Genomic DNA, 20,452 nt, shown 5'->3' on the forward strand with positions numbered 1-20,452 from the left:
TCGACCAAATCGATATCTTCTCCTTCCGCCATTGTGGGTTGAAAAAACAGCTTAGTAGTACGCGTTGATCAATTTCAGTTTCCTATTCTGAGACCTGCCCATATAGGACCTGCCTCTCAATATTGGTAATCCAATCAAAAGACGTGCAGGCACTACGCCTGCTAGCTGGCTCCTGTGTAACACTGGAGCCAGCCAGCAGGCGTACAATAGCCAACTCTAAAGCTGATTGGTTGACACTAAATTTGAATTTCCATTCACTTTAAGCTACAAGTGCCCGCACTGTTGATTCAGAAGGCCTGAGGGCAGATTTTAGACCCCTGGCAACACATGATGGCTGAATATGATTGGATAAAATATCTAACATAAAGACCAGCCCTCTAAATCTCAACCTGGGGCTGGAAGCAGTGCAACCAAGAGGAAAGCTATGAAATGAAGAGTGTAACTCTTACTCTGGGGAATAATTTAATACATATTTGTGGGAAAATATATTTCAAAAAATATTATATTCTGATGATGGTTAGGCCAGAAGAGAAGGCCTTGTTGGCCCTGACCGCCCACCAATGCCTAGAGTAGACTAATCAATCACCTAGAGTAGACTAAACAGTCACCTAGAGTAGACTAAACAGTCACCTAGAGTAGACTAATCAGTCACCTAGAGTAGACTAATCAATCACCTAGAGTAGACTAATCAGTCACCTAGAGTAGACTAATCAATCACCTAGAGTAGACTAATAAGTCAACTGGAGTAGACTAATCAGTCACCTAGAGTAGACTAATCAGTCACCTAGAGTAGACTAATCAGTCACATAGAGTAGACTAATCAGTCACCTAGAGTAGACTAATCAGTCACCTAGAGTAGACTAATCAATCACCGAGAGTAGACAAATCAATCACTTAGATTAGACTAATCAATCAACTATTCATTGTCTTCTGTAACTTGTTTCATAATAATGTGCTGAGTGGCTCTACACGTCAGCATTGAAGATTGAAAATGACCTATCATCGAACTGGTTGAGGAGGTTCCTCAGATGGGAGCCTTATGAACAACTTCTCAAGCTCTTAAGCTTTAAGGGTATAAACGGTATGCAAAAACATCATTCTGGTATACATGTGCTTTCAAAGGCCCATGTCCCAAGTCTAAAACGCTCACAATTTAGAGTCACTTTTGATGAATCCTTCTATGTCCCTAGGCTTTTCTCCCGAGATTCAAAGACGAGTGCGAAACATCAAAACACGTTGAGGTCATTATATTCCACTCTGAATGAATTCTCCCATTTCACCTCTATAACTATCATTTTATGACTAGCTAGTCCATTATTTAGAGCCAATAGATGTAAAGTTATTCTTGGAAATAACAGCAGTGGACTACTGATTGACTTTTTCAAGAGGCAAATAGGGCTTTGTTTCGCCGACAGCCATCAGTAAGTAGTTCAGAGAGTCCAGTGCTAAACTATGAATTTCTGCCTCTACTGGAAAATGAACAATTGTTGACACTGTCTGCCAAAGATTTACACTATGTTATTAGCAGACAGGATGATGAGTCACTGTTATTATTCAAATGGACCGGAGAATTGCAAAGCATCGTGATTAGTGTAAACAAGCATGATCATACTTGATGAAACCTACTAACTGTGTGCATTAAAATAGACCTTTACATCTCTACTTGACTTCTTTTTATGTTTCATACTAGTAAGAGGTATGGCTTGGGAACATTCTGCCACATGTAAAACTATTTCATAGATTAACAACTTAACCTGAAGCATTACTACATCACTAAATGTACAAACCTTTTGAGATGTCGTCAAGCCTCACCAGATATGAATAAAGTAAAATGACATTGCATTGGTCACATACACATATTGAGCAGATGTTATTGCGGGTGTAGCGAAATGCTTGTGTTCCTAGCTCCAACAGTGCAGTAGTATCTAACAGTGCAGTAGTATCTAAAAACGTTTCGCAGCAATACACACAAATCTAAAGATATACGTCACTCTATGAATCTCCATAGAGGCAACTTAGCAACCGTAAAGGAAGCTGGAATAGAATAACTTGGTTTAACGTCACCAGCTGTGACAAAGTTTTGTTATTCGCCGACCTGGCAGGATATTGGACCCATTCATAAGACCATGTGAGGCATTTGTTTTTCATGCATCAACAGACTTCCTGTCCTTGGAGCTACAGTACACTGCACCAAGTCCAAGATCAGAGTAAGAACAAGTACACAGTCCACCGTGGACTCGACATGATACTTTCGCGCTGCACTTCTAGTCAAGGATCTTCGAAGGAGTGAGACTACAATGGTTTGTCTGGCTTTCACGTGGTGCACATGACAGCTTGCCATCCGCACAGTGTACCGCCGGAGATAAATTATGCAATAATCAATTTAAAGATGTTTGTAGCCGAGATTGCTTCGGGGTATGCTGTCTGATGTTTGATTTATTTCCAGATCTGACGCTTGTCTTCCAAGACGTCTGCTTTGTTTCGCAAGGTGCCGTAAAAATGTAATACTTTGAGCTCTCGGAGCTAATTATACCAATTTCTAACATTTTATGGCTGACATGTACTTTTAAGTTTGAGATTGGAGCAAATATATAAATCAACCTAGAGGGGTTCCCTAAACTAGACGGTGAGAGCTGAAGCACAGGGGCAGATGATGCTTCACCCGCTCTGAATCAAAACAGGCCTGTTTCCCAAAGGGAGATGTCAATCTTCCTGTGCTTTAATATTTTATTATCTTTATTAATGTTGAATGACAAAGCAACCAACATCTGGCGGGCAAAGGGGACATTTGCACTCTATTTTTGATAAGTTATGCCACGTGAAACAACCACAGAGCGTCCCGCATCCATCCGGCTTAGTCCAGTTGAGATGCTGCGTTGCATAGCGCAAGCGATGTTGACAGAGCATGATAGAAACACAACACATGAGGTGAGGCAGGGTCCTCTCAGTCTGATGTACCGGTAGTCTTTGTCGGCTTCGATTCTCAGTTCATATTCAATGCAACATTCAAGGAGAATTGTTCATTCACATTTACTTAGTACATGCATACAATGCAAAGCGTTGTAATGAATAACATTTCATTCCATTTTCAATCCATTTCCAACTGGATTTGTCAATGTGAAGACTCTGGGGATTTGTGACTATAGGTGCAGATACTGCCTATAATAATACTTTGAGAGTATGGAGTGTGTGCTCCTCTTCCACACTTCATTAGTTTGGCTAGAGAACTGTTTCCACTAGTTCCAACAGCCACAAAGTCAAAATGTGCTATGTCGGAAAAATGTTTGAAAACAAAAATGTGCTTAATTTTTTTTGCTTAATTACCCACAAGGTTAGCAGTGTGTTTAAGGTTAGAGTTAGTTTTAAAATCACATTTTAAGAAGATACATTTTATAAATAGGCAGGGTTTATGACTTTGTGGCTGTGGTAACTAATGACGACCCTAAAGAATGCACTGGGACAGAAGCAGAAGATCAGACTCGTTGGGAGAGCCAAACAGGATGTGAAAGCTCAATCAGAATCCAAATTGTACAACAGAGGGGAGAGTAAGACTGTTTGGCTCTCGCTCGAGTGAGAGATGGAGGAGGGGGAGCATGGGGAGATTAGGAGAGATGGGGAGGGGAAACATGAGGAGAGTTGGGGAGATGGAGGAGGGGGAGCAAGAGGAGAGTAGGGGAGATGGGGAGGGGAAACATGGGGAGAGTAGGGGAGATGGGGAGGGGGAGCATGAGGAGAGAAGGGGAGATGGGGGGCATGGGGAGAGTAGGGGAGACGGGGAGGGGGGAGGGGGCATGGGGAGAGTAGGGGAGATGGGGAGGGGAGCATGGGGAGAGTAGGGGAGATGGGGAGAGGGGGCATGGGGAGAGTAGGGGGAGATGGGGAGGGGGAACATGAGGAGAGAAGGGGAGATGGGGAGGGGGAACATGATGAGAGTAGGGGAGATGGGGAGGGGGAGCATGCGGAGAGAAGGGGAGATGGGGAGGGGGAGCATGGGGAGAGTAGGGGAGATGGGGAGAGGGAGCAAGGGGAGAGTAGGGGAGATGGGGAGAGGGAGCATGGGGAGAGTAGGGGAGATGGGGAAGGGGAGCATGGGGAGAGGGAGCATGAGGTGAGTAGGGGAGATGGGGAGGGGGAGCATGGGGAGTGGGAGCATGAGGAGAGTAGGGGAGATGGGGAGGGGGAACATGATGAGAGTAGGGGAGATGGGGAGGGGGAGCATGGGGAGAGTAGGGGAGATGGGGAGGGGGAGCATGGGGAGAGTAGGGGAGATGGGGAGGGGAAACATGATGAGAGTAGGGGAGATGGGGAGGGGGAGCATGGGGAGAGTATGGGAGATGGGGAGAGGGAGCATGGGGAGAGTAGGGGAGATGGGGAAGGGGAGCATGGGGAGAGGGAGCATGCGGAGAGTAGGGGAGATGGGGAGGGGGAGCATGAGGAGAGTAGGGGAGATGGGGAGGGGGAGCATGGGAGGGGGAGCATGAGGTGAGTAGGGGAGATGGGGAGGGGGAGCATGGGGAGGGGGAGCATGAGGAGAGTAGGGGAGATGGGGAGGGGGAGCATGAGGAGAGTAGGGGAGATGGGGAGGGGGAGCATGGGGAGGGGGAGCATGAGGAGAGTAGGGGAGATGGGGAGGGGGAGCATGGGGAGAGTAGGGGAGATGGGGAGGGGGAGCATGGGGAGAGTAGGGGAGATGGGGAGGGGGAACATGATGAGAGTAGGGGAGATGGGGAGGGGAGCATGGGGAGAGTAGGGGAGATGGGGAGGGGAGCATGCAGAGAGAAGGGGAGATGGGGAGGGGAGCATGGGGAGAGTAGGGGAGATGGGGAGGGGAAACATGAGGAGAGTAGGGGAGATGGGGAGGGGGAGCATGGGGAGAGTAGAGGAGATGGGGAGGGGGCATGGGGAGAGTAGGGGAGATGGGGAGGGGGAACATGATGAGAGTAGGGGAGATGGGGAGGGGGAGCATGGGGAGAGTAGGGGAGATGGGGAGGGGGGAGCATGGGGAGAGTAGGGGAGATGGGGAGGGGGAGCATGGGGAGAGTAGGGGAGATGGGGAGGGGGAACATGATGAGAGTAGGGGAGATGGGGAGGGGGAGCATGGGGAGAGTAGGGGAGATGGGGAGGGGGAGCATGGGGAGAGTAGGGGAGATGGGGAGGGGGAGCATGAGGTGAGTAGGGGAGATGGGGAGGGGGAGCATGGGGGGGGGGAGCATGAGGAGAGTAGGGGAGATGGGGAGGGGGAACATGATGAGAGTAGGGGGGAGATGGGGAGGGGGAGCATGGGGAGAGTAGGGGAGATGGGGAGGGGGAGCATGGGGAGAGTAGGGGAGATGGGGAGGGGAAACATGATGAGAGTAGGGGAGATGGGGAGGGGGAGCATGGGGAGAGTATGGGAGATGGGGAGAGGGAGCATGGGGAGAGTAGGGGAGATGGGGAAGGGGAGCATGGGGAGAGGGAGCATGCGGAGAGTAGGGGAGATGGGGAGGGGGAGCATGAGGAGAGTAGGGGAGATGGGGAGGGGGAGCATGGGGAGGGGGAGCATGAGGTGAGTAGGGGAGATGGGGAGGGGAGCATGGGGAGGGGGAGCATGAGGAGAGTAGGGGAGATGGGGAGGGGGAGCATGAGGAGAGTAGGGGAGATGGGGAGGGGGAGCATGGGGAGGGGGAGCATGAGGAGAGTAGGGGAGATGGGGAGGGGGAGCATGGGGAGAGTAGGGGAGATGGGGAGGGGGAGCATGAGGAGAGTAGGGGAGATGGGGAGGGGGAACATGATGAGAGTAGGGGAGATGGGGAGGGGGAGCATGGGGAGAGTAGGGGAGATGGGGAGGGGAGCATGCGGAGAGAAGGGGAGATGGGGAGGGGGAGCATGGGGAGAGTAGGGGAGATGGGGAGGGGAAACATGAGGAGAGTAGGGGAGATGGGGAGGGGGAGCATGGGGAGAGTAGAGGAGATGGGGAGGGGGGGCATGGGGAGAGTAGGGGAGATGGGGAGGGGGAACATGATGAGAGTAGGGGAGATGGGGAGGGGGAGCATGGGGAGAGTAGGGGAGATGGGGAGGGGGAGCATGGGGAGAGTAGGGGAGATGGGGAGGGGGAGCATGGGGAGAGTAGGGGAGATGGGGAGGGGGAACATGATGAGAGTAGGGGAGATGGGGAGGGGGAGCATGGGGAGAGTAGGGGAGATGGGGAGGGGGCATGGGGAGAGTAGGGGAGATGGGGAGGGGGAACATGATGAGAGTAGGGGAGATGGGGAGGGGGAGCATGGGGAGAGTAGGGGAGATGGGGAGAGGGAGCATGGGGAGAGTAGGGGAGATGGGGAGGGGGACCATGAGGAGAGTAGGGGAGATGGGGAGGGGGAGCATGGGGAGAGTAGGGGAGATGGGGAGGGGGAGCATGGGGAGAGTAGGGGGAGATGGGGAGGGGGAACATGATGAGAGTAGGGGAGATGGGGAGGGGGAGCATGTGGAGAGAAGGGGAGATGGGGGGGCATGGGGAGAGTAGGGGAGATGGGGAGGGGGAACATGGTGAGAGTAGGGGAGATGGGGAGGGGGAACATGAGGAGAGTAGGGGAGATGGGGAGGGGGAGCATGGGGAGAGTAGGGGAGATGGGGAGGGGGGGCATGGGGAGAGTAGGGGAGATGGGGAGGGGGAACATGATGAGCGTAGGGGAGATGGGGAGGGGGAGCATGGGGAGAGTAGGGGAGATGGGGAGAGGGAGCATGGGGAGAGTAGGGGAGATGGGGAGGGGGAACATGAGGAGAGTAGGGGAGATGAGGAGGGGGAGCATGGGGAGAGTAGGGGAGATGGGGAGAGGGAGCATGGGGAGAGTAGGGGAGATGGGGAGGGGGAACATGATGAGAGTAGGGGAGATGGGGAGGGGAAACATGATGAGAGTAGGGGAGATGGGGAGGGGGAGCATGGGGAGAGTAGGGGAGATGGGGAGAGGGAGCTTGCGGAGAGAAGGGGAGATGGGGAGGGGAAACATGATGAGAGTAGGGGAGATGGGGAGGGGGCGCATGGGGAGAGTAGGGGAGATGGGGAGAGGGAGCATGCGGAGAGAAGGGGAGATGGGGGGCATGGGGAGAGTAGGGGAGATGGGGAGGGGGAACATGGTGAGAGTAGGGTAGATGGGGAGGGGGAGCATGGGGAGAGTAGGGGAGATGGGGAGAGGGAGCATGCGGAGAGAAGGGGAGATGGGGGGGGCATGGGGAGAGTAGGGGAGATTGGGAGCATGGGAAGAGTAGGGGAGATGGGGAGCATGGGGAGAGCAGGGGAGATGGGGAGAGTAGAGGAGATACAGGAGAGGATATGGGAAGAGTAAAGAATATGGAGAGAGTAGAGGACATGGGAGAGGTAGATGAGATGGAGGACGGGAGATGGGGAGGGTTGGGAATATGGAGGAGGGGGTATGGAGCGAGTTGTGGAGATGGAGGAGGGGAAATGGGTAGAGTAGGGGAGCTGGAAAATGGGGAGAGTAGGGGAGATGGAAGATTGTATGGAAGATAAGGAGATGGGGAGAGTAGGGGAGATGGGGAGAGTAGGGGAGATGGAAGATAGTATGGAAGATGGGGTGAGTAGAGGAGATGGGGAGAGTAGGGGAGATGGAAGATTGTATGAGAGATGGAGGAGAGTAGGGGAGATGGAGGAGAGTAGGGGAGATGGAGGAGAGTAGGGGCGATGGAGGAGAGTAGGGGGGATTGGGAGAGTAGGGGAGATGGGGAGGGGGGAAGTGATAGCCTGCCAACCTTGCCCCAGTGAATGAGTTTACAGACTGTGCATGCAACACGTCACACATCAGGTGCCTACAGATTGGTAAGTAAACTGCCGGCCATTCAAATGCTAATTCCGACTACTCTTCTGTCACTCTCGCTTTTGGAGAGGGAGATGCACAGACTCGCATTGAAACGCCACATGGCCCCGACGAGTGTTCCCAACACGCTTTGTAGCAGTGTTCTCAATGCTCCTAGCAGAAGCTACAGTTGAAGTGCACCCAGTTCCCAGAGGTGGGCAGCATGCCACAGCCACCCCTTCCTTCACATACCACAACACTGAAGCTACCTCGGGGTCTCAGCTGGACAGGGTTTAAGAATACAGTGACAACTTCGGGCTTTCGGCTGGGTAGGGTTTAAGAACACAGTGACTACCTCAGGCTTAGGCTGGTCAGGGTTTAAGAGCACAGTGACTACCTCAGGCTTTCGGCTGGGCAGGGTTTAAGAACACAGTGACTACCTCAGGCTTTCGGCTGGGCAGGGTTTAAGAATACAGTGACTACCTCAGGCTTTCGGCTGGGCAGGGTTTAAGAGCACAGTGACTACCTCAGGCTTTCGGCTGGGCAGGGTTTAAGAACACAGTGACTACCTCAGGCTTTTGGCTGGGCAGGGTTTAAGAACACAGTGACTACCTCAGGCTTTTGGCTGGGCAGGGTTTAAGAGCACAGTGACTACCTCAGGCTTTTGGCTGGGCATGGTTTAAGAACACAGTGACTACCACAGGCTTTAGGCTGGGCAGGGTTTAAGAACACAGTGACTACCTCAGGCTTTTGGCTGGGCAGGGTTTAAGAACACAGTGACTACCACAGGCTTTAGGCTGGGCAGGGTTTAAGAACACAGTGACTACCTCAGGCTTTTGGCTGGGCAGGGTTTAAGAGCACAGTGACTACCTCTGGCTTTTGGCTGGGCATGGTTTAAGAACACAGTGACTACCACAGGCTTTAGGCTGGGCAGGGTTTAAGAACACAGTGACTACCTCAGGCTTTTGGCTGGGCAGGGTTTAAGAACACAGTGACTACCTCAGGCTTTTGGCTGGGCATGGTTTAAGAACACAGTGACTACCTCAGGCTTTTGGCTGGGCAGGGTTTAAGAACACAGTGACTACCTCAGGCTTTTGGCTGGGCAGGGTTTAAGAACACAGTGACTACCTCAGGCTTTTGGCTGGGCAGGGTTTAAGAACACAGTGACTACCTCAGGCTTTTGGCTGGGCATGGTTTAAGAACACAGTGACTACCACAGGCTTTTGGCTGGGCAGGGTTTAAGAACACAGTGACTACCTCAGGCTTTTGGCTGGGCAGGGTTTAAGAACACAGTGACTACCTCAGGCTTTTGGCTGGGCATGGTTTAAGAACACAGTGACTACCTCAGGCTTTTGGCTGGGCAGGGTTTAAGAACACAGTGACTACCTCAGGCTTTTGGCTGGGCAGGGTTTAAGAACACAGTGACTACCTCAGGCTTTTGGCTGGGCATGGTTTAAGAACACAGTGACTACCACAGGCTTTAGGCTGGGCAGGGTTTAAGGGTTTAAGAACACAGTGACTACCTCAGACTTTTGGCTGGGCAGGGTTTAAGAACACAGTGACTACCTCAGGCTTTTGGCTGGGCAGGGTTTAAGGGTTTAAGAACACAGTGACTACCTCAGACTTTAGGCTGGGCAGGGTTTAAGAACACAGTGATTACCTCAGGCTTTAGGCTGAGCAGGTTTTAAGAATTTAAGAACACAGTTTTACCTCAGGCTTTTGGCTGGGCAGGGTTTAAGGGTTCAAGAACCTAGTTACTACCTCAGGCTTTCAGCTGGGTAGGGTTTAAGAAAACCGCCACTACCTCAGGCTTTCAGCTGGGTAGGGTTTAAGCATGACATTTGTTTTGTCCCTCCCCCCCTCCTTTACTTCTGGGTCCAAGAGAACTTGAAGTCTGTTGGAGTTAGTGCGCTCATCCTCCTCCCTTGGAAAAACAATGTGACCATATGACAGGTTGGTAGGATGACGTTAAATACAAAACATGCGAACCAGTCTCCTTTGGTGACATTTCTAGGGCACCGCTGGAATTGTCAAAACAAACTCAGGACACAAACTGAGGAGGGCAGTAGAAAGCCCAGCACCTGTGACCATTCGAAAGGAGCAGGTGCAAGACTGTTCATTAGGCCATCCCAGCCTGACACTGAAGTCTTTAAGTTGCAGTCTGGGGCAACGTGTGAGGGACTGCCCGGGGACTGGGGCGAGACATCAAGGTGAGCAATGCAATTCCAGCTTGAATAATGGAGTGCTTCCCTTCAGCCTGACACCTGTGTTTCTCATGCAATTTCACCACACTGTCCCAGCAGCACCTGGGAGCTATTTGGGCTCCCCCTGGAGTCACTGGTTCACAAACAACTCTCGATTCACAATTATTCTGTGGCTAGTTGCCATTAACGTCATATTGCAGACACTTTAATGCAAAGCAACTTACAGGAGCAATTAGGGAACATAGACAGATTTTTCTCCTAGTCCTCTCAGTTTTCGAACCAGCAACCTTTACTGGCCCAACTCTCTTAACCGCTAGGCCACCTGCAGCCCCAAGAAGTTATTCTGCACCCAAATTGTTTCAGGTCTCGAATAGGCTGTGGAGAGTATAGCAATCACCTGAACAACATGAAGTGAAAGAGAATACCCCCTACGAACTGGGTGACGAATTATGTTCATAGAATTCATACAAAGGACCCCCAGCATAGTACCGGCACTGATTTAAATCCATTGTAATGTATCAAACCGCAGGTCTATTTTCACCACAGGTAATCCCTTGATGAGTGCAGGTATGAAGTCATAATCACGCATACATTTCTACAGTTGCTAAGCACACCACATAATACATCCATGGACGAACCATTGTATGTTGGTAATAACAGTAGATTAATACACAAGGAGGCAAAATCCCCTGTGAGCTTTGGAGCCCACTAACAATAATGACTACACTGTAAACATTAAGACAGAAATGTACCGGAAGCTAAGAGAGGACGTAGGCAGCAGCCCAGCCTGCACACTAAAACACACACAGGCAGGGAGAATGATGGCAAACTATCTTCCCCAGCAGGCCTCTCTAGCAACATATGTTTGCAAGTAATTAAAATAAGTTCCCAAGTGGGCACCGTGTCATATTGAAATACAATGTGCAAAACAAATTACCTTTCCATGGCAGGGGACAGGAGACCAGCGTGTTGGAGGCTCCTGCCAGAGTGGGGAGTGGCAGAGGCAAGCTCAATTGATGTATTGACTTCTAATTAGTTTGTCAGGGGTTAAAGCTTTCCAGAGCAATGTAATAATTGATGAGAGCTTACAGGGAAACGGAAAGGTAAGAGCAGCAAGCCATTCCACATTAAGATATTTTTTTAAAGAGACTCATCCACACGGGCAGAGGAGGTTGTGCATTAAATATATATTATTGTGGTTGAAATATTTATTGGGAGCTGTGAAGTTGTGACTGCCTAAAGCTGTAATGTTTGCATATACTGTATACAGGTTTCATTGTCATTGTCTGTGGAAACATAGCTTTTTTATGCACACACACACACACACACACACACATTCCCATTCTCTGTTCAAACTCTCCTTCAGATGAGTCCCAAGATGGGCTTGGCGAGGATACAATTGGTGTGTTTTACTGCAGTGTGTCTAAGGGGGCTTCCCATCAGGCAGACAGACAGGTGATTGGGCTTTGAAGCGGCTCCATCTTTCTCACTGATGAAGGCCAGAGAACGGGGCCTCCCCTCAAGACCCCATTAAAGGGGAAGTGAGGGGCCACGGGTTTGATGTCCAATCCCTGGGAAGCATCTGCCCTCAACACATTTGGCTGCGTCCCAAATGGCACCCTATTCCGTTTATAGTGCACTACTTTTGACCAGGGGCCATAGTGGCATTTGGGATGCGGGCATTATGTGCCACGTGAGAGTGATCACAGCTTATTAAAGTGGAAATAATGACTCCTCCACCTCCGGCATGAAATATTTAACAAGGACAAAGAAGACAGACCCAAAGGTGATTTATACCTGGTGAGCAAGGAGGAGGAGAAGGTGGACAATGCCTGTCCATACAGAGCATTTCGCTGTACCTTGATTAGCCTGTGCTCTGTTACCTTCCAGCACTATCCCTCATGTGAAATTAAAAGTTCCCATTTTGATGCATACAGCAATTCACAACTTACCTGTGCTACAAATCGACAAAAAGGATATTTTACTTCAATATTATTCCAATAGCTTCTTAAGAGAGGGTTATTGAAGCTGGTTGTTGTACAGTATACGTAGTATATAAAATAGTTGTATTATTGCTAATTGAAGGCCCCTATAAACAGTAAACCATTTGTATTATTTGTTCAAGCATATGGACTACTGTGGTTTACTGTCGACATTGAAATATCTAGTTAAGTTAGTAGGTCTTTTTATCATTTGTCTAAATATTCTGTACAAGAAGCAAAATCATTTACAGTTCTTTTCTCTCATTCAAGGTAGCGCCTGGAACACAAATACTGGCTAATGTTCCTTGAGAAGAAAGTATCGATGTATTTATTTTTCCATGGTCTTGAGTAAATGAGCTTTTTTCCCCCCATGGGGAATCTGGGGGAAAGAAGTGGAGTGAAAATGCTCTCCATCAAAAGTGAGTGAATTGGATTTTCACAAGATGAATGGCTCAGACAAGAGTTTACTCCAATTATAACATGAAGAGGCTTGAGTTCTAGTGCTGCCAATGTGGTCAACCGCAATTAAGGTTGATTGGACAGAGGTATCAGGAGCACCAATTGCGTAAACATATTTACACTGTGAGTAGAGAGAAGTTAATAGACAAAATGATAAATGACGCTGCAATCAAACATTTCCAACAAGAGATATCATCGTATAACATGACAGCTTCTTCAAATTACATATGCGAAAACCAAGACATTGAGAAAGTCATTTCAAACCACAGCTGTCTTTTCGATAGAGCTTCGATAGAGCCAATAGAGCTTTTAAATTCAGTGCAATATTATACTGACTGCCGACGAAGGCTGTCTTGGCTCTTTGTGTGGCCATCTCTCTCCATTTCAACACAATTTCCATGGAAGTCATAGATAGGATTTGGTCAGGAAAAGCTTGAGTGGGTCTTTTATCCTGAGTCCTAACAATTCTAACTTTCCATTAACAGCTGGGCCATACAGCATTGAAGCATGACATCAATATACGTAGCTGTTTTCATGGTGGAAAAGGATGAACGGATGTGTAAATTTCAACCCATATCAAGGTCAGACATGAGCTAGTTTGATAAGAGCGATGGAAACCCACCATACTGGTTTATTGTGAAGCAATACAATGAGTCATTATGACATTCCACAGTTATTGACATGAGCCAGGCCTTACCTTGCTGAGGCCCAGACTAAACCTTTACCACAACGCTAGTGTACTGGTTAATCATGAAGCAATACTACTGTTACTGACATAAGCCAAGCCTTACCCTCCCTAGACTAAACCTTTAATATGACTCTAGTGTACATTGTAAACAAATAATATTGAGATTCAGTTAAAATTACAAATTTTAAGTAGCCAAGAAAATTTGCAAAATTGGGTTGAAAAAATAGATGAATTAAGTTGACTTCAACTCACTCAAAATGTCATAACTTATTAAATTAAGTTGAGTTAGCAACAAACAATGTGTTTACTCAACTTAGAAATTCACCATGAAGTCAAAACAACTGAAGCAACATAACAGTCGTGTTGACTGTAATTGTCTTAACTTATGAAATCAAGTTGAATCAGCTAAGAACTACATGTTTACTCAACTTCGAAATTCACAACCAAAAAGTAAAATCTAATGAAGAAACATAAGAGTTATGTTGACTGAAATTGTCAAGTTCAGATGACTTCAACTTATTTTGCGGTTGCTGAGCTCTTAGAATAATGCAACCATTAATTTTGGCATTTACAGTGGGGCAAAAAAGCATTTAGTCAGCCATCAATTGTGCAAGTTCTCCCACTTAAAAAGATGAGAGAGACCTGTAATTTTCATCACAGGTACACTTCAACTATGACAGACAAAATGAGAAGAAAAAAAATCCAGAAATTCACATTGTAGGATTTTTAATGAATTTCTTTGCAAATTATGGTGGAAAATAAGTATTTGGTCACCTACAAACAAGCAAGATTTCTGGCTCTCACAGACCTGTAACTTCTTCTTTTTAGTTGACTAAATACTTTTTTGCCTCACTGTACATTTTGGTCATTTAGCAGATGCTTTATCCAGAACAACTTCACTTACTGAATTCAACGAAGGTAGATAAACAACCACATGTTAACAATAAATGTTTTTCTTTAACCGTTACTGAGAACGTTGTTGTAGTTAAAGTGTTGTGTTGGTTGGTTGACTTAACTGAGTGCACTGCCAGGTTTGAAACTGGTGAAAAAGCTCACACATTGAGCAAGCGACAGATGGGAGCATAAGGTTCCCTACTGAAATCTGTGTTATATAATTATTATGGTCAGGGTTAATGTTGTTATGTCAATGTATATATAGTCTACTTAAGTTGATAGTAAGTTAGATTAATTGAAAATATGAAGTCATTTAAAAATGGAGGCTAGTTATTTCTACTAAATTGATTAACCTGTTGAGTGTAGGGGGCAGTATTTTGATGTTTGGATGAAAAACGTACCCAAATTAAACTGCCTATTTCTCAGGCCCAGAAGCTAGAATATGCATATAATTGTCAGATTAGGATAGACAACACTCTAACGTTTCCAAAACTGTCTACATATTGTCTGTGAGTATAACAGAACTGATATTGCAGGTGAAAACTGGAGGAAAATCCAACTAGGAAATGCCTCTTATTTTGAAAGCTCCCTGTTCCATTGCATGCCTTCCCTCCATTTAAAGGGATATCAACCAGATTCCTTTCCCTAGGCTTCCACATGTTGTGAACAGTCTTTAGACATAGTTTCAGCCTTTTATTCTGAAAAATGAGCGAGAACGATCACATCGCATCAGTGGATGGCTGGGTGCCAGCAGAGTTTCGCATGCGCAACAGCTTGGAGCAGACATTTTCTCTCTCTCTCCTATTGAAAAAGCTATGGTCCGGTTGAAATATTATCGATTATTTATTGTTAAAACAACCTGAGGGTTGAATATGAAAAATGTTTGACATGTTTCTACGAACTTTACGGATAATATTTGGAATTTTCGTCTGTCCCGTCGTGACCGCTTGAGCCTGTGGATTTCAAAACGTGCCAACCAAATAGGGGTATTTTGAATATGAAAATTATCTTTATGGAACAAAAGGAACATTTATTGTGTAACTGGGAGTCTCGTGAGTGCAAACATCCGAAGATCATCAAAGGTAAGCGATTCATTTGATTGCTTTTCGGACTTTTGTGACCAATCTACTTTGCTGCTAGCTGTTTGTAATGTTTTGTCTCTTGGGGGAGATATGCTTACATAAACTCTTGGTTTGCTTTAGCTGTAACGCTTTTTTGAAATCTGACACGCCAGTTGGATTAACAACAAGCTAAGCTGTGTTTTGCTATATTGCACTTGTGATTTCATGAAAATTAAATATTTTTAGTAATTTAATTTGAATTTGGTGCTCTGCAATTCAGCGGATGTTGACGAAAATGATCCCGCTAACAGGATGGGTGCGCCAAGAAGTTAAACTATAAATAGTAGGTTAAACTGACTATAAAGTTGACCTGACTTTATTTTATTAGTCAAAGTAAATTTGGTGCTAGTTATCTTAAGTTTAAAGTTTAAGTTATCCTAACTAAAGTTGAACTTGATTCAAATAGGAATAGTAGGTTATAATGACAAATGGTGAAGTTGACTTAGTCAAAGTAAATTTGGTGTAAATTAGGATAGCTTGAAATTCAAAGTTGATGGAACTTGAAAAAGGCCATTCAACTTTATGACTCCGATAACAAGCTAAAACAACAAATATTTTGAATCATGAATCATGAAGCAATACTACTGTTACAGACATAAACCAGGCCTTACCCTCCCCAGACTTGGGCTCCAGAAGTGTCTGAGGCTGAAGATGCCCAGGGTTAACATCAAGAAGACCACCCCTAGAATCAGGGCTCCTCGCTGGTAACTCCGGTACCTGGTCTTCTTCTCTTTTCCGACCTCCACCTAGGGAGAACATTTGAAATCAAATGTTATGGTATAAAATGTATTTATATAGCCCTTCTTACATCAGCCGATATATCAACGTGCTGCACACCCAGCCTAAAACCCCAAACAGCAAGCAAAGCAGGTGTAGAAGCACCTGAGAAGCACTGCCAATCCATTCACATCTCAGCGTGGTTAATGTACATATCATATAATGTCGTTGAAGAAGTAACTATAATTTAAAACTTTCAAATAGTCTCTCAACACTTGGTATACACCTTCAGTGAGGATTTTGTTATTCCAATGGTAGTGTTATAACATTGTAATAATCACATTATAACATGACATAATTGAAATAGTGTCTGACAACCATTTATTGATGCAAGATTCCTAATGTTGCTTACTCTCCATAGCCTCTATAGGCCTACTCTACAACATTGCAGAAATATTATATCAATAATTATATCAATAAAACCCCCACATACTTCTCTATTGTAGTATTAATGCGGTTCAGCATGTCATTTTGAACCTTGCACAACATTGCAGTCCCTTGAGAAAACTAGGAGAAGGCATCTGAAAGAGGAATTGGAGATTGAAAAATAGGCAACCTGCCACCTGTACATCTCCTTACTCTCTGTTTCCAGGCTTCCATTGATGAAGTTGGTGATAAACATATGCTTGCAACTTTGAACAACTACTTTCTGGAAGTACCTTACTATGCCCGCACAAAGTAAATAATCAGCATATGGAAAATCTGCAGTGCTTCAGAGATACTAAAAGGTCACGTTTATTAAATGTTTCCTCCAATTAAACTCTCCCCACTGGACTCAATTCCCAGAGCTCAAGGCCACACATGAATTAAACAGGGCGCTTGTTGCCCCTCAAAGCTCCAGGGGTGAGGGAATGAAATGTTCCAATTCACACTGGACTGCTTTCAAAGGTTTCCGAGGACCATGAAAAGAAGACATCGAAAACGGAGCTAACTTTGATTAGCAAAATTGCTGTTCCTTAAAAAATAATTCATCCATCTTCTTGCATCTAAGGCAATGATAAACAGTACACGTTGTTCAAACACAATATCTTGTTTAGGAATGCAGAACAAATGGTTAATCAACAACTATGAATTAAGGTAGAATTGAATGACTGTCATCGTGCTTGCTAGGTGCTTGCTAAATATGTATATTGGGCTTCTATAGACTATACTTATTGAGTCATAATTTACACTAAACTTGCTTATAAGGTGATAAGATGATGTTATGATCAAGAATATGATGATGCCAATGTTTGATGACTAATGTCTATCTAATAACCAGCAAGAATATGGATTTATAGAGATGGACAGATAGTTCTCTCCACGTCTGGATTTCTATCTGGCTTTCATCCCTGACAGATCCAAGCATATTATCAACATGAAGAATGCAAAAGTGAAATGTATGTATTTTAGTATGCACATATAATGCACACTATATATACAGTATGTGGAGCCCCCTTCAAATAAGTAGATTCGGCTATTTCAGCCACACCCGTTGTTGACGTGTGACTAAAATTGAGAATGCAGGCATGCAATCTCCATAGACCAACATTGGCAGTAGAATGGCCTTACTGAAGAGCTCAGTGACTTTCAACGTGGCACCGTCATAGGATGCCACCTTTCCAACAAGTCAGTTCGTAAAATTTCTGCCCTGCTAGAGCTGCCCCGGTCAACTGTAAGTGCTGTTATTGTGAAGTGGAAATGTCTAGGAACAACAACATCTCAGCCTCGAAGTGGTAGGCCACACAAGCTCGCACAGCGGGACCACCGAGTGCTGAAGCACATAGCGAGTAAAAATGTTCTGTTCTCAGTTGCAACACTCACTACCGAGTTCCAAACTGCCTCTGGAAGCAAAATCCGCACAAGAACATTGGGAGCTTCATGAAATTGGTTTTCCATGGCCGAGCAGCCGCACACAAGCATAAGATCACCATGCGCAATGCCAAGGGTTGTCTGGAATGGTGTAAAGCTCAAAGCCATTGGACTCTCAGTGGAAACTCGTTCTCTGGAGGGGTGAATCACACTTCACCATCTGGCAGTCCGACGGACAAATCTGGATTTGGCGGATGCCAGAAGAACGCTACCTGCCTGAATGCACTGTAAAGTTTGTTGGAGGAGGAATAATGGTCTGGGGCTGTTTTTCATGGTTCAGGCTCCTTATTTCCAGTGAAGGGAAATCTTAATGCTACAGCATATAATGACATTCTAGACGATTCTGTGCTTCCAACTTTGTGGCAACAGTTTGGAAAGCCCTTCCTGTTTCAGCATGGTTTGATCGGTGTGGAAGAACTTGACTGGCCTGCACAGAGCTCTGACCTCAACCCCATCGAACACCTTTGGGATGAATTGAAATGCCACTGCGAGCTAGGCCTAATCGGCCCAACATCAGTGCCCAACCTCACTAACCTCTTGTGGCTGAATGGAAGCAAGTCCCCGCAGCAACGTTCCAACATCTAGTGGAAAGCCTTCCCAGAAGAGTGGAGACTGTTATAGCAGCAAAGGGGGGACCAACTCCATATTAATGCCCATGATTTTGGAATGACATGTTCGACAAGCAGGTGTCCACATACCCTACATGACAAAGAGTATGTGATAAACCATAGCAGTAGCCATAAACATCCAATGTGGCACATCAAGGCACCGGGTCTCCTCTCAAGGTCTGATGATAGGAAACAGAAGGATACATAATCACAGGGCCAGAAATACCTATCATGAAGAGAATTTCTCCCAGCATGGAAAAAAATGTGTCCTAAGTCTACTCTCCCCTCCAGCAGCTTGCATAAGCAGTGGAAACTTGACTCGAGTACAGTTTAGACAGAATATAAATTGCACAGAGAAAGAGAGAGGGAGAGAGGGGGGGGCGATGGAGAGGAAGTGAGAGGAGTAGAGCGTTTACAGACAGGCGACTGCCAGTCGACCAGTGTTAATCAGGTTTTAGGGTTGACAATCAGCCAGGTGGTTGGTACCTCTATAGCAGGACTCAGTCTGTGATGAGGGAGCCTGAGGACCCCTGCTGTTATGAGACAGAAAGAGAGAGGGATGGAGCGCTTACTTAAACAAATAGAGAACAAATAGAAAGCTGCAAAAGCTTAACAACGGGGCAGTGGGGGGTCATGGCAGTGGGCATTTTTGCCATCCTTAGACATATTATTGAATTGTGGTGGATTAAGGTAACACACAAACAAAACGTTTAAATTATTCCACAAGACTAGTTTAAATTATTCCACAAGATTGGACTAAGAGTAGTCCACTTTGGATTCAGTACAATCCTATTGATTCCCTCTATTCACATCTTAGCGAGTCCGTTGTAACAATTGACAAAATCCTCACATGAGAGAAGAGTGTGATGGATGAACAGCTTCTTAATCTCTTATTGGAATGTACCATTTTCATTTGGTACCAAAAGCATAGACACACAACAGATGAAATAAATAGCAAGTCACTGTCACTATTAAGAAGCAGAACTTTATGTCCAACATCACATTATTCGGGAGAATATCTATGGATTATAGAGGCAATGTGTTTTTTTATTCTGTCAGAGAGCAATAAGCACTCAAAAACAGCCACAGACATATTGAAATCTCACTGTACGTGATAACACATGTTATTGAGGAATAAAGTCCCCTGGCTCAGGTGAGTCTGAGGAAGAATAAACAACACAAGGACCCAAGGAGGCAAGGTGGAGAGGAAAGATGAGTAAAATATGCCTCTGGAAACACTCAGTCAGGCACCAATATCAAGTCCCATTCTATTTGTGATTCCAAAGAGAAAACATTCGGTGACTGTATGATGTCAGATATAACTCTAGGCATTTGTTTTATTTGATTTATCTTAGCCTCATCATGACCTTCAGGTCTCTCAACCCACCTAAAACTCACAATATACCAATTGCAATGGCTCTAATTGCAATGGCTCTATTCTCTGTAAGGTAGTTTTTTCCCAATATGCATGACAAAATATTGACATTTGTTGTCATTGTAATTGCATTCATTGTCTTTTCATCACCCAGTAAAATAAATACTGAATTCATTACTACTTATTACCAATATTTCTACAATCGGTATAGTATGGTCAATTAACAACAACAAAAAAGACATTAAGACTCACATCTTTCCATAGAGCCTGTTGACTGCTGGACTGAGAGCTATTTTCCATAATGCAAGCCCAGAGGAGAATTCCTTCAGATTCACCCGTTCTAGCTGGTAAAACTACTGAGTCTCTAGAAGGAAAAAAGTCCAAACTTCATTCCATTGGTAATTTCACTGAAAGGGGAGGGATGTTTTAGATGGGATGGAATTACCAAAACAATCGTGATTCCCATTATAAAAAAAGCAGATGTTTCCAGCGGAAATGTGCTCCAAACTCAAAGAGTGAAATATCTTCTTTTTTTTTAAATCTTCATTTTATTTAACTTGGCAAGTCAGCCAACGACAGCCTACCAAAAGGCAAGAGGCTGGGGATGGGGGCTGGTAATAAAAATATATATAGGTCAAAACAACACACAGCACAACAAGAGAGACACATGGTAGGTTTTTAACTATACGATTCTGTACTACAGTCA

The 20,452-nt window shown here is 45.8% G+C and overlaps 1 protein-coding gene across 1 annotated transcript in view; it reads right to left on the reverse strand.

The window, feature by feature from the left end:
• Positions 1-20,249, reverse strand: part of LOC135526550 (tenomodulin-like) — an 87,182-nt gene extending 66,933 nt beyond the window's left edge. Inside the window, exons 1-2 of the mRNA XM_064955032.1 lie at positions 19,999-20,249; positions 15,747-15,881 (exon numbers count right to left, since the gene is read on the reverse strand). Coding sequence (XP_064811104.1) covers positions 15,747-15,881; positions 19,999-20,046 — 183 coding nt within the window. The 5' untranslated portion in view covers positions 20,047-20,249. The remainder of the gene's footprint in view (positions 1-15,746; positions 15,882-19,998) is intronic.
• Between the last annotated feature and the right edge of the window lie 203 nt (positions 20,250-20,452).

The sequence above is a fragment of the Oncorhynchus masou genome, chromosome 32 (assembly GCF_036934945.1).
Source record: "Oncorhynchus masou masou isolate Uvic2021 chromosome 32, UVic_Omas_1.1, whole genome shotgun sequence".
In the NCBI taxonomy this organism is placed as follows: Eukaryota; Metazoa; Chordata; class Actinopteri; order Salmoniformes; family Salmonidae; genus Oncorhynchus; species Oncorhynchus masou.